Raw genomic sequence first — 15,383 nt, 5'->3', positions numbered from 1 at the left:
TTCAATTCCCCTTCTACCTCTATTTTGTAATGACTGTTTCACAGATTCTGTTATACTTCTAGACTAATCTTTCAATGCTGCTTTCTGTCATTTTTTTGATACACACTGGTATATTGAGTTGGAAAGCAGTTGTCTACAAAAGCACTTTTAACTGCATATTATGCCTGCTATATTATATTTTTATGACAATGCCTGTGGCACAAAAGAAAAGGGAAAAAAAGAGAAACAAAAATGAAAAAAAATTGCACAGTGCCACCAAATTAGCCTTTTTACTAGTTTTTTCTATTTGTTCAGACATTTCATAGTCAAATGGTTCCTTTCGGTCAAGTGCCCATATAATTGAGTTTAGAGTGTTTCAGTGCACTGACCTGTAAGGGTTATACAAAAATAGAGGAGACATTCTCTCTTTTGTGAATAGATTCTGTAACAAAAGCGTGATCAACCTCTGAAATGTAAATCTCTTCATTCTAAATATTCCTCATTACAAGTGGGACACCTTTATAATTTTAGTTTAAAGTTTTTAAAACATCTCTCTTCTATAATACTATTTCCTCAAAATAAGTAATTCCTATCGCATAGGCATTCTGTATTTCAGAAGGTGTTTCCCAAGCAGTCATCTCTTTCTAAATGTAGAACTAAATTGTAACAGAGCAAGCTCTAGCATAGTTTTATTAATGACCTTGGCAGCAGGCATGTACAACCTTTATTTATCACATTCGCCTTCAGTTTTTATATTGGCATTCTCCATGATATTGTTGCTCTTTGATCTGTTCAGTGATTCTGCTGGGAACTGGAGGTTTGCGCCTTAAGATGTTCACTGTAGTGCCTTGCACCGCTCAGCTGACTCCAACCCGTCCTTCACTGTCAAGCCTCCCCATCTGTTTCCATCTGTATTTGTTTACCTGTAGCTCAGATTAGGTGTTAGCACTGTTCTTTCTTCACAGCTCTTGATAATATGAATGTCTTCAATGAAACCAGTGGCTTTATGTAATTATGCTTCGTTAATGCCTTTTTGTTTGCCCGTACTGCAAATGTCCTGTGTCTGACCATACAACCATTGGCAATGCTACAGAAGAAAAGCTCCTGGCACCAAATGATTTGGAAAGGTACAAAATACTGTGCACCAAATTGAACCAGAAGTCAGTTCCCATGCCAGGTGCAGAGCAGTCTGAGTTTAAATGTCCTAATATCAGAAAATGCAATTATTAAGAACAGTTTCTGTCTACGGTATCTGAAGGCAATTGAAACCGGTTAGGACCTGCTCGTTTCCCATGTTCCTACATAAACAGTTGTCCATGTCCCAGCCCGATCATTATTCATGTGCCTGCTCATGGCTAATTTTCTGTGTCAAATTCCCTTGCTGACAACATACCTTTCCCCTGGGCTTTATTTCTTTTTCTATTCTGTCTGCCCAAGACAAGTCTTTACTAGCTTGCTGGACCATAAAAGGGCAATCATTTTACCTCTGAGTATAGAAGGAAATGACTGCCATCCTGTCAGCTTCAGTCCCTTTGAAGTTTATTGGAGGCAGCAAGCATTTGGAAAAAATGAAAATGAAGTGGCAACTAGCTATCGTGTTTTTATGAGACTTTTATCAAGTGCTTCAGAAATGTTTCAGTATTGCCGACTTTTACAATTAAAATGCCAAGACAGGTAAAGAACCGCTAATATTCTTACCTTAATTTGTTCCTCTGTTTACTACCTATGTGGCTGTAGGATTCCTTTCTTCACCAGCTGCTGTGGTGTCGTATCTGCCGTAAGATTTTGAAGAGCGCAATTGTACAGTGTACACAATTTCTCATGAGCTTATACTTGCATGCTTCATAGTGATTCTTTTGCTAGTATCACTATCCTGTATTCTTTAAACTGTTCTAAGACAGATTTATAGTGATGATTCTCTTATAGAGCAGAAGTGTTTGAAACCTTCAATATAGGGATTTAGGTACAAAGTTAAGATGTATCTAACTCTCAAAGAAATCTTTCCCTTACAAGAGTGCCGTATTAAATGAAAATTGCCTCTCGTAACAAGCTTTAATCACAGGAGCTAAATCCCCAACAGCAATGATGCAAAACTTCCAGTCAGAAATATAAAGACTTTATTTCATGGTTGTCACATGCCAACAGTTTGGATCCCAGTAGAATATTCAAAGTATAAAGATTTATGGTGTTTCTCTACAAGAATGGAGATACTTATTTTGCAGCCGTATGTTGAATAGCAATCTTTTGAAAAAATAAGTTCCTTGAACGGTAGCTTAGTAAGTAGGCTGTCAGTGTAATCATTTCCATTTGATATAATTGCTAAAAAGAGATCTGTAAAAAGATGGAACAGATGCATCTTTTAAAAGATTAAAATCGTGTCCCACGTGACACAGAATGTGCTAAAGTGGTGGTAAGCAGGAGTGGAAATGTCAGTTGAGTTCAGTTTTAAAATACATTGTTGTGAACCATAATAATGTGTGTAGTTAATTAGTAATTGGGGGGTTCCTTTGCAGTGAGGAAATTTAAGCGTGTATTTACCATGTTCATCTAAATAAACAAACTTATTTCAATAAACATGAAGAATTTCTAAATTATAATGCAATTTATCTTCTGTGTGAAAATTTTCAAATCAACTAACAATTAATAAACATGTTTTTAAAGACCATCTGTGCCTTACCTATGTAGAGTTTGAGGTAAGCACCTTCGTAACGTATCCTAGCAAAAATGAAATTGATTCCCTCAAAAAAAGTTCAAACTTAATATGACACCCAGTAAAGAGATTTATCTGACTGTTGGATTGTGCTGGAATAGGCTTAGGAGCAAAGAGAGAAAGTAGCCACTCTTCTGCAGTCATCTGCAAAGACAAAAGAGAGTCAAAAGCATCACCAGCAAAGCTGGCTAGGGCTCTTCTGTAAGAATTCCACAATTTTTGTCTGGAATATTTTCTACCTTTCCAAACCTTTTTCTATTGTAGAACAATGTCCATCGTTAAGCACGTCCACCTCTAAACTCTGCAATTTGTTAAATCCTTAGAAAGGCATCAGATAACAGTAGTTCTTGGTACTGCTTTATTGCATTTTCCTAAAGATAACCCACGTTGAAATTCATAAATAATTCAAAAATACTTAGATAAAATATGATTCATTGCACAATGTGCAACAGAGCAGATTAAAAGTGACTACTTCCTGCCGTTTCCACAAGGCGAGTTTGAGGTTCTGTAGTAAACTTAATCATATTTACTGCAGGATGAATAAGCAATTGAATTTCATTCAGGTATTTGTTTCCCTTTTTGATGCATTTGCTGAGTCTGCATACGTGGACTCCTTGTGTTTGCTTGTATGCATGGAGAGCATTCTGAATCCCAACTGAAGAAAGATTTGCATATTGATGTTCACGCAAGGAAATTATAGCAGAATAACTGTGTACTCATCCAGGCACCTGGCTCATGAAGCGTATATTCTGAACATAAATGGTTTTCAGGGTCCTCTGAAGCCAGTAGATACTCCTGTCCTTTCAGGACAGCCCTTTATGCTTTGACTCTCACACCTGCTTACGCACATGCGTGTATATTTCTGCAAATACATATCTAGTTACATAGTTCAACATTTAAAATGATAAAGCTATTAAATTGTAGAATTTTCAGGAAAACAAATCTGAAAGCAAGGAAAAGGGGAACTTCAGTTAATTTGTGAATTTTAGTCAAAGATAGGTCTTACTTGTTCAAGTAAGTTATCTCAACGCGGGCTGTAAGAACTATTTTGCAGTAAACTTTGCATTATCCAGAGCAATGGGGGACAGCGGAACTGTGGAAGGAGCCAGCTGGTGTGGATACTGTGGCTTACTGGATGCGTGTAGTAGTTTACGTCCAGTCAGATATGCTTTGTGCAATGCAGACGTGCCTGTTAGAGCTTCCAGATCAAAGCTGACCCTAAAATAATACGGTGCAAATAAAGTGCCTTGGAAAATAAGCTTCGCTGGGCTAAGTTGGCTTCACGTGGATCCAGCTCAAGTGTTCCTTCATCATTGCATTGTAGGTGGTAGTTGGTTTAATAGGACATTAATACAACGTTGCTTATGCCTGTTGTTCTATTATTTGAGAATTTTAGAAAAGGATTCTGAAATGAAGATTGCAGTAACAGTAACAGGAATTGAAGATACAATGCTGTAGTTTTACACTAAAAACGTACTCAGAACGGTTTAAGTGCCGTGCCAGAGTATTGATGACTCCTTCCATGAAGCTTATTGTTTATTTTGTAGAATCACTGTTGTCATTCGTGTAGCTCTTAAGAAGATGCTGGTGGTCTCTTTAATAGGTTAGTGTGTTAACAGCTGACAACTATTAACTTTACCATCTTAATTGGATCCTTTTAGATGTTCAGCCAACTGGTCAGGCACACAGTGTGAGAGGCCAGCTCCCAAAAGCAGCAAGTCTGACAATATCAGTACAAGTAAGTACTTCAGATAACTATCACTTGTCAAATCTGGCTCAGTTTAGAAAATTTAACCTGGTGATACATCAGAATGTGAGACTGGATCATGAAATGTGCTGGTTACCTGTATATTTTTATAAAATAAAAAAAAAAAAAAAAAAAAGCAAATGTAGATCTCTCTCAACGTTTTGATTGACATTCAGCCTTTCGTGAAGTGGTTTGGATGCAAGCCATATGCTATACGCTCACTGCTTCAAGGGCTAGCCTGCATTTTTCTGAAAGAAAAGCGTATCAAGCGGCAACAGCTTGGTGATATCACTGCTGTGCAGAGAACTAGTATGAGACCTCTAACCAGTTAAGTCCTACTGAAGGCATCAAAAATAGAGTTCTAAGTAGTTCATAGCTTTTGCATCGGCTGTCTGCAGAGGTTTGAATTTTACCTACTGTGAAAATCATCCTGAAAGTAAGAATAGCGCCTGTCGTATTTTTTTAAACATTTTTGTAAGCATAAAAGGATGGTATTGCTACAGTATTTTGGCAGTTTAAACTGGACAAGGTTCCCTTCGGTGCATTGAGTATGCTGATGGTACCCTGCTGTACGTCCCTCGGTCACATTTAACCCAACTGGAGCAGTAAAATGAATCGCCCACTATTCAGGTCAGCTTGATGCTTAGATGAAATCTTTCTAGCGATCCAGACAAGTGAAATAACACTTACAAGCTGGAAACGGGCAAAAAAGCGTCCAGAACCTAGTTCAGTATTTCATGTTGAGGGAATACCTGCTACGATTTGGGCAATGGGTGTTCGTCTTGTGCCTGCTGCTAGACCCCAGGCAGCTGTGCCAAGGTCATGGGATGGCAGTTCATGCTTGGTGGGCTGTTTTTCAGGCTTTTTCCTTGAATGTTTACCTGCCAAGACAAAATGAACTTTTTCTTTTCTTTTTTTTGCCTCCTAAGTAGAACTTCATCCAGTTATTTATCAAATGTTATCTTAAAATAGCATTGTTGTAATGTCCTTTACATGCTGAATCTTCATAAGCTGAAGTGAACTCAGGATGCTTCAAGTTTTTATTTGGTAGTACTTCATTGCGGGCCTCTGACAACCTGACTTGGCTTTCAGAAAGCCTTCAGGCAGAATTCAAGGCATCTTTTTCAATTTTTTTATTTGGACTGTGTTTAACGTAGAGTGGAGACTGCCAACAGCTTATTTTTCAGTAAATCAGTAAGTGTAACCAATGAGACAACCAGCAATATTTTTGTTTGCCACCAGATAAGGATTGTGATATTAAAGGAAATGCATGCCATTCCACATTGGCTTTATGCTGGAGTCCTCTAGTTTATAAGGGCCAGTTTCTTACGACATAAAATTATTTGTTGCATGTATTTCTTTATTGCCATATACTTACATTAAAGCTGAGCAATCCTTAAAAGGGCACAATTGCTGACCTTATTTTTGCAGGTAGTCTCATTTCAGTGAAGTTACCTGCCAAAATAATGTTAAGCCCATTTTCTTCTTCCCTGTTCCCTCCTCTCCTGTAACATTGCTGTCTGATGTATGCACTGTTTTTCTGCTACATTAAGCATTATTGTAGTTTCCTTGATTGCCTGTATCAACATAACAAAATTATTGGCCCTCAAGTACAATGCAGTAAAATGTAGGAATGCACCAACCATCTAGAAATGAGTGTTGCTTACTACTTTTCATTTTCCAGCAAATAGAAGTAGTAAATACATATAAATGCTAATAATGGAATTCTTCAGAGCCATGCCGACTGAATATTTTAAATTAATAGCTGTGTGACTTAAATAAACTACTGAAGATGATGGTGGCAGTTAAAGTCAGTGGCCATGCCACTCCAAATTGTTCAGCAATTCCACACACCATCATATGGTATCACTGCAAATGAGGGCAGGGAATTAGTCTTACCAAAGTATATTGGTATCCTGAAAAAGGAAGCTCCTGATTTGTTGCTAAAAGTACCTGTGTGTACACCATCATCTGTAATGATACATTTTTTTTATTGATCAACATTAAATTTTCAAATCAGTGAAGCTCATCACATGAGATTGCATTTGTTGGTGAGGGAAATTATTCTTTTTAAATTAATTCAACTACTGTAAAGCTGTGAAGAAATTATTAGATGTAGCTGTGAGTATTCAATGATATTTCCTTTTCCCCTTTTAGGAAGCATTGCGATCATTGTTCCTCTTGTTTTACTGGTGACTTTGATCACTACTCTGGTAATCGGACTATTTCTTTGCAAAAGGAAACGAAGGTAGGTAGTTTTATATTGATGTATGGAAGTGAAAAAGTAATTCTTTAAAGTATTTGCATCTTTTTTATATTAAAAATTCACTTTATATATGTTGAGCAGATATTACAAAAAAAACACAACATACAATCCAAAACTTGTTTCTGGATGCAGCAAGTTAGTTACATTTTGGTTCTTGCTGGAGAAATCATGTCTATTATTTATACTTATATTCCACAAATACTAGATAAGAAAATGTAGTTCTTTCCTTATGCAGTTTGCTCAATCCTGTCAAGGCTGTATAAGTGTTAATAGTGGCTTAGTGAAGTTAGTAAACAGAATTAATGTATTCCATTGGAACCATGTAATTAATATTGTTCATGTCTATAAATACTTTCAGATGGAGCCTGTGCAGAATTTCCAGTTTCTAGTTACAGTTCACTTCAATTTATTTGCTTTGATTAGTTCTTTTCAATTTTATTTAAGTTATAATGAAGATGTACACAACGTTCAAAGTATCTGCTGTACAATCCCAAGCCTTGTCATCATTAATGTATTTCTTTAGTATCTTGCATAGGAACCCAGATTCCAGCACTGAACAGCAAATCTTTTGTTCTTGGAATTTAGCTGCCTTAGAGCCGATAATGAACTTTGGGAGTGTAGTAGACATTTTGACTTTGGCCATTTCTTCAAAGGCCATGTTGGGTGGCAGGGGAAGCAAGAGTGGTTCTACTGTATGCAGACACCTGAGAGAGCTGCTAACTTCCTCGTGTTCAGAGAAAGGAGAAAGTGATGTTAATGGTGATGCAGACTTAGCAAGGAAAGGTTCCTAGTAATAAGGACATGGCCAACTAGGAAAGACCTGGAGTGGGAATTAGACAGCAAACCATTTCCTTCGGGCATGTAGTTGGCCTGCTCGTTGGTCTTGAGGAGCTGACTTCCTTTCTCCTGGGGCTTGATACCCCTCCTCTGAAACGAAGAGAATGTCTTCTTTTGTCAAGTCCTTTAGAGGTATCTGATGAATCTACTGTTTCTGCAAATTAGACCATTTATGAGACTCAGTCCTCCGGACTACAAGAATCTTTTAAGTTACTATCGAGCATCATACGTGGCATCTCCCCTGCAAACTCTGGTGCTAACTAGTAAGCATTAATTTTTAAATCCTTTTTGAAAAGCCAACAAGATAAATACATTCCCGGACTATACTGCTAGTAATGCTGACCCTGCCAGGCTCCATGGATGTCAGTGCCTAAAAAAACAAGTTTAGTGATAGCCGAATCCTGAAAAACAGTTGCTGGTCTGTAAATTGTTTAAGTTATTGAGAATAACTTGTTAAATAATAGATCTTCAGTAGCAAAATGGAACTAACTTCAACAAAGAACTTTTTTTTCTTAAAATTATATTTGAAAATGTATTTTAGGATTTTTTTTAATCTCTTCAAAGAAGCATGTCAAGTATGAAGCTAGGTACAGATCTTCAACACTTGTACACTACCAATAAGTGCTTATTTTAGGAAATATTTTTTTCTATGCCATTTCTGAAAAATACAGATCCTTTAGTGTATTGGATTTCAGACACTGACTGCATCTTTCTCAACCAAACAAGAGTGCTCGACTATTATCATCCTGACTCTGACCTCCCTATTATTCCCTTGTAATTCCAGAGAACATATTGTATTGGGAAAAATTACCCTCTTGAGGTTATTTCAATTGCTCAGGCTAAAATTACCTCCTTAGCTAAAAGAAATGAATTTGGCAACTAAAACAATTCAACTCAATCGCTTACCTTTACTGATACCTAACTCAAGGTTAAAAATAAGATTCTATCTTTTATTAAAGTTTGAAAAAATTAAAGTTGAACTTCAGCTTTCCAATAACCACTGGCAGGGAATACAAACTGGAACTACGAGAAGTTCATACATTTTTAATGCATCGTAATGAAACCATTTGCTTGTCCTCGGATTATAACTGACTTTGGGCAACTGATTTCAAATGGAAGTGAAATGAATGAGCAAGAGAACATGACTCATGTTTGTACCATCTTCATTACTGCGGGGAGTCTGCAATGAATTTGCAAGGCTTTCCTTGGGAAGTGAGGGAAATCTGGAAATAATAGGAGGAAGTCAGGGTTATAGACAACGAGTGAGTATGTGGTATGAAGTCATACCACTACAGCCAAACCAAGAAAAACGATAAAAAGCTACTTCCAGCTTATGCAAGATCTACACATAGACTCAGATTGCTACTTTGTTTTAAAAATGGAAGGATTTTTTGATTGTCTCTGCAGGAAACACTTTTTCATCCTGTTGGTCTTAATGATTAAAGAGAAATAAAATAAAATTTGTACTATCTTAAGATGAAGCATCCAAGAAAGTACTTGAAGACTCACTAACTTCTTTTTTGTGTGTGTTTATGCATTATAGGACAAAAACTATCAGAAGACAACCCATTATAAATGGAGGAATCAATGTAGAAATTGGCAATCCATCATATAACATGTATGAGGTGGGCCATGATCACACTGAAGGTGGTCTTTTAGCCTCAGATTTTACTGTAAATGCAGAAAAGGTAATTTTTTTCTTTTTCTAGATGCAAAACCACTACTTATTTTATGTCTTACAAAGGTCTTGACTTTAAGTGTAACAAGTAGAAACATAAACCAATGACATTTAGATTTAGTTAATGAATATAAAGGCGAGTTAGATTTCATTAGAATAAATGTCATGTATATATTGACAGCTGTTTTGCAGTCTGATGCTTGCTGATGGACTTTTTCCCTAGTTGCCTGCATTTTACCAAAAGAGTTAGAACTGAACTAGGAAATGAGTTTTTTGTCATAGACACAACTGCCTTAAATTGCCAAATCGCAACCTGTCTTTTTTAGCCTAGTTGCAAATAGTGAATGGAAACAGATTATTGTACAGTCTACCATTTGAAGCGTGAAAGAGTGTATGTGTACATATGAGACTAACTGATTTCATATATGAAAGCTTCCAAAGGCATAAAGAATTCAGAGTCCTGGCTGGATAGATAGATTAAATGTTTACACAAAGCTAGTAAGTACTATCATTTTCTTGTAAAAGATGCTGTCACTTCTGCAGCACCACTCTTCAGTGATTGAACTCCCTGAGTGATGTGACATGGGATGAACGGGGTAATGCTGCGATATCTTTCCTAGAGCTCTGTAATCAGACATACACCAAAGGGCAGCCATCATTCTGTGGCATTTCTGACAAAGCAATAACCGGATTACTGTTAGCTCTAGGAATGTCATTGCTGAATCACATAGTCAGTGTGCTGAATACAAGAGGTAAGCTGAAAATGGAGTTACTCACTGGAGGAAGAGTAACTGAGCCACTGCTTACAGTGAAGTCTGGCTCTAATTCTTAAAGGAAAATGATTTTAAAATGCTGAATTTTATTCTCGTATTGAAAGCAAGAATTTTTTCATGCTGAAGATTACCTGTAAGTAGGTTTTTTTGATTGTAGATCACTCTAAAATAGCGTTTTTAATCGGTGCACTGTTTATTTAACAGTGTTGATAAGTACAGATGGAAAATGGTCTATTAGCACAGAAACTAAAATTTTCTGTTTATACAGGCCAGATACATAGGGGGAGGGCCCACTGCATTCAAGCTTCCCCACACAGCTCCATCAATCTACCTAAACTCTGACTTGAAAGGACCACTATCAACAGGGGTGAGAAATGACGATTCAAATCCATTTCATTCCACCACAGCCCCTTTCTAAAGAAAGTTTGTCTGTCATTTTTGAATAGAGGCATTTTCTGTTTGTTTTTGATTTTGTTTTTCTTCTTTTAATGGAAAGAAGAATGACAGTAAATAATATATTTCCTATTTGAAATAAAGGGTTCCTCTCTGCATACAAAATTTCATCTGTACCCATCATCGTAACATGATCTAAAACTGCAAGTGTATCTTTGCAAAGGAATGCAAAACCAGTAACCGATGTGATGCTTTTCCATAGCATTGTTTAAGTTTAGCATAGCATTCATAGCCATGCATCTTGATATGTTTGCCATTTATATGTAATTACAGGCATTTAGTGAAGTTTAGCAAACTGAAAGAAGTGCCCAACTAAATGAAAACAAGTCCTTTTGTTTTAGAGGAATCTGATACACACTAAAATGAACAATTTCCTTTAATATTTGCAGGGCATTTTTTGATTGTTCAGCTTTCAATCAATTTTTACCATACAAATAGTTACTTCTAAAACATCAGATTTTGACTACAATTTAGCATGATGTTTGCAAACATTGAAATTTAAAGTATTAAAAAGGGACATCGATACGACACTCATTTTCACGTGCCTCAGTATATATATTCATCTTCTGTGCCATTTGTGTTCTTGCATGACTGTAATATGTTGTATTTGGAAGTTACCAATTTCAATAAAGTATGATATTTCTGATGGAGCACAAAACCATGGATGATGAAAGCTAGAATATATGCCCATCTCTGAGATTAACTTTCTGTTATTCAAGTCATTCCAGTTACTTTCTGTACCTCACTGTACTGCATCATGCTGTCAGTACCCACTCAAAGAGGTATAATGAGACAGAGCCTACTATTATATATAATTTTAATAACTCCATAAGGCACTATCTTGAATCCAAGTGTCTCTGTTGCGGTTATCATCCTTAATAATGATTGTCAATGAAATAAAAAGTCCTGTCAGTTGAAGTAAAACTAAATTTCTGTTTTCCTCAATTTCTGATTATAATCCTTAAACAAATGTAAAGATCTCTAATTCAATGGGGACAGACAGGTATAACTGAGAGTTTGCTCTCATAAATTACTACAGCAGTTGATTGCATATTTATGTTCCATTAATATAGAAGAGTAGCTGCTTCGTTCTGTCTTTTTTTTTTTTTTTTTTTTTAATAAGTGTGACTCACCTTTTTCTGCCTCCATTCCAGGAGAGTGTGAAACACCAGCAATCACTGTGTCATCTGTAACAGATGGAATAGGCAGCTTTTAACTAACTGAGTAGCTGCCCTAGCTAGCCAGCCTAAGAAATACCTGAATCCTGGGCTCAGAAATGGTATTGATCAACAGGGAAAGGAGGACCTAAGATTGTTCTTTCATTCCTTGTTAGCCAGGGTGTACTCAGGATATTTGCAGGTCAAGAAAACCTACCCACTTCTGTTCTGGGTCATTTAAAGTTTAGCCACTTCTTACGTACACCAAGCAAATTAATGAACCTATTTTATAGCTTACTGGTGTTCCACTCGGTATTTGTGTAAGCAAAGCTGTGCTCTTTCGCTATTTAAGAAAGAGGAAGATTTTGACCACAAGGTACCTTGCCCAGTTATTATAGGTAAAAAGCTGAACGTCTAGTTGGATAGCAAAGGTCTTCTAGGACACGGTAAAGACACACAGTATGACGGAATTAGTGGAGATGTTTACGTGATAAACCTTGGATAGTGCTTCCTCCTTAGCATGAGTGGTAGGAGAGTAAGTTTTCATCCATGTTATACATCCTTCTGTGCTGTCAGACTCAGGAGTTTTCTCATACATGGAAGTGCTTTGCAGAATTAAAAATGGACTTGTCCTATACTGAAGTGCCACTCATTTCAATAGATTTTTCCATTACAGTCCAGACTACCAAAATTATTGAGAAAATACTTCTCAATCTGTAGCTACTATGTTATATTAACAGTTATGCTGGTTTCTTATTAAAGTTTAATTAACATTACAAAAGTATTGAATTTTTGGTCAAATCATGTTGTATATTTGGGCCACAGAATTCGAAAACATGGTCAGCTATTGATGGGATGCTGATGTCTTAGAACAGGTAATATATGGAAACTGTTGGTTGCAGTTTTCTCCTGTTAAACTTGTCACATGGTCTCACAGTGCACCTTCTCTATAAACTTCTTCATATCTATTCTGAAATCTTCCAGTGTAATAAGGTGGACAAGTCAACTTCAGAGACATATTTCAAGGTTTTTGTTTTCATTTTTGTCATCGTTTTTATGGTTTTAATATCATAATATGCTGCATGTCATGTCATTGATTATTTTAATAGCATGTCTCATCATGAATTTAATTTTTAACTAAATGATTAACTCATTATCAGGTTTGCAGAAATCCAGGTATCTATTAAATATGTCCAATTATATTTTATGTGTACTTGTTCTTGCTTTAACGAAACCATTTCCATTTCCATAAATGTTTATTTTGGTTTAATCTGACTGATCTAATGTATGCTTAATTTCTCTGCAGCCAACAAATTACGCCAATCCAGTATATGCAAAGTTATACATGGATGGACAAAACTGTCGAAACTCCTTAGCAAGTGTTGACGAAAGAAGAGAACTCCTTCCAAAGAAAATAGATATTGGGATAAGGGAGACTGTGGCATAATCTGCTGTTACCTTTTATACTCTGTATAAATGTATAAAATATAAGGATTACTTTTCTATGTACCAACAGTATTATAATTGTTTTGGCATCAGCATTACCTCTGTTTTTTGTTTGGTTGATTGTTTTCTGGGTTTTTCTTTTGCTGATGACTTTTGACTGACCATTTGTAAGGTATTTTTATGAAAAAGAAACTGCACTACGGTACAATTTACAACAATGCTGCTGAAATAACACACCTTTAAATTTGTTAAAATTGCAAACAACATTCGTTTGTAGCGTGAAAATGAGCAATCTATTTTCTATGAACTTTTTTGGTTCTACTTAATCGATGAAGATGGTATCTGCACTTTTTCATTATGTAGTCTGGAAGCTGTAGTACAGTGTGTAATTTTGTTTATTTTAAATGGTGAAAGAATGATTGAATAGTCTACTCTCTTCTTTGTGCCCATTAGAATTTCTCTTCAGATCCTGATAAAGCTAGATAACTTTTCACAAACAAACATAACTTGCTTTTAAATTAGCTTTAGGTTGCCAAGAAGTAAACAAGACTATAGAAATGAAACATCTAATGATCTGCATGAACACAATGATTATGTTTCAGAAATTCAGTGACTGTACATGATATACTAAACATATATACCATGTAAACAAGCTTTGTATTTATTAAAACCTTATAGAACATAGTAACGATATATCTTGGAAGCTGAAACCTTACTTGCTGTGGGACAAAGCATATGAACTCCAACAGTCCTGTAGGACAGTAGCCACCCTAGAGCACAAGAGGGCATTGCCTACACATGCATTATATGTTTATTCACTTAATCACATGCATTACTTATGGATTAATAACTCCCCAACACATACCAAGCAGTAAGGAAAAAACCAAACCCCAAACCTTAAGCACACACAGATGATCACAGCATTCAGTTTTGACAATCACAAAAAAGTCATACCTGTTTAGAGATCTTCAAGAATACAAAACGCAGCAGTTTCTTTAAATGAAGATAAACTGTGATATGGCGGAGGTAACACATAACCAAATTGCATATTAGTGAAACCTTACCTAAGCCCGAGTTTCAATAGTCTGGGTTAAATATCAAAAACCAATTACCAAAAGTGAAAAGCATCAGTATCAGTTTCCAGCACTTGCTCTGACCTGGTCTGCTTTCTGTTGTTGCTAAGAGGAAAAATCTGACTCACCTTTTTTAATTTTGATGGAAATAAAGAATACAATTTCTTTCAGGTTTGAACTGAATCGAAATATTTTATACATAACTTTAAAGGCACAAAAGACTTATTCACACATATACTGTGGAGGACTCTTCCTTCCTCTGCTAGACATGACTGACTTTTAGCTGTCATAATATATTAACCTAACAGATTAAATATGTTTGTGGTTGCTCTTTATTCCCTTTGTACAAGCATTACAAAAATAACTGCTGTTTTATAAAAGATTTTTGTTGTACTATTGTGCATGCATACTACCTATTTCTAAACTTTGCCATATTGGGGCCTTTATAAAACTCTTGATTTATGTAATACTAGTGCAATTTTGCTTGAACAATGTTATGCATATCATAAACTTTTTCAGGTTCTTGTTTAAGTACATTTTTTTAAATTGAACAGTATTTTTCATTTTGGTTATAATAGTCATTTTGCCTATGTTTCTACAATGAAGTGTTAAATACTTTATAAAAAAATTGTTGACTGATTTATTTAAATGAAAATCTACATACTTAATTCAGTGTGTTGACTAATTTTTAAATTTAACGTATAAAATGAAAACAAAAGAAGAGCAAATTGAAGGGAAGAACATTACTCTGTACAGATGGCTAAATTCCTTTTCTTAATGACAATTTTTGCTTTTTATACAACTCCTATTTGAATGTTTTTGCAGCTCTGCACGTGTTTGGATAACATAGGTGTATAGCTGTATATTATGTCAATAGAACTTTAAAATGATTTTATTTTCTATAAAAATACTGTATTAAATAGTTTCATACCATACAGCTATGATTCCACAGGTTCTGCCTTTATTCCGTTGACATCATCAGAGATGGATTTGGCCCTCAATTTTTTCATAATTACAGTTGTTACGAGGTGTAAGTAGTCGGACTTTTCAGAAACATTACTGTTTATTTTCTGGCAGAGAACGTCATATCTTTAATACTCAGAACTAGATTTTAACTAGTGGATATACAAGTAACATGAGTTTGAAATGATGAACTCTTATACGGACCTGATGACATTTACGTATTGTGATGTCTCATATTTCCTTTCAGTGAGGCATTTTTATTTACTTTACACTTGCTTGAGTGTAAATTACTTTTTAAAAA

At 35.7% G+C, this 15,383-nt stretch overlaps 1 protein-coding gene across 1 annotated transcript in view; it reads left to right on the top strand.

Moving 5' to 3' along the window:
• The window catches only part of LRP1B (LDL receptor related protein 1B), a 591,173-nt gene extending 576,560 nt beyond the window's left edge, over window positions 1-14,613 (top strand). Inside the window, exons 87-91 of the mRNA XM_049799136.1 lie at window positions 4,351-4,427; window positions 6,594-6,684; window positions 9,083-9,227; window positions 10,259-10,357; window positions 12,907-14,613. Of these exons, the coding sequence (XP_049655093.1) occupies window positions 4,351-4,427; window positions 6,594-6,684; window positions 9,083-9,227; window positions 10,259-10,357; window positions 12,907-13,047 (553 nt within the window). The 3' untranslated portion in view covers window positions 13,048-14,613. The remainder of the gene's footprint in view (window positions 1-4,350; window positions 4,428-6,593; window positions 6,685-9,082; window positions 9,228-10,258; window positions 10,358-12,906) is intronic.
• Window positions 14,614-15,383: the final 770 nt, after the last annotated feature.

Source organism: Accipiter gentilis, chromosome 1, assembly GCF_929443795.1.
Source record: "Accipiter gentilis chromosome 1, bAccGen1.1, whole genome shotgun sequence".
NCBI lineage: Eukaryota > Metazoa > Chordata > Aves > Accipitriformes > Accipitridae > Astur > Astur gentilis.
This window is presented reverse-complemented; position numbering and strand designations above follow the sequence as displayed.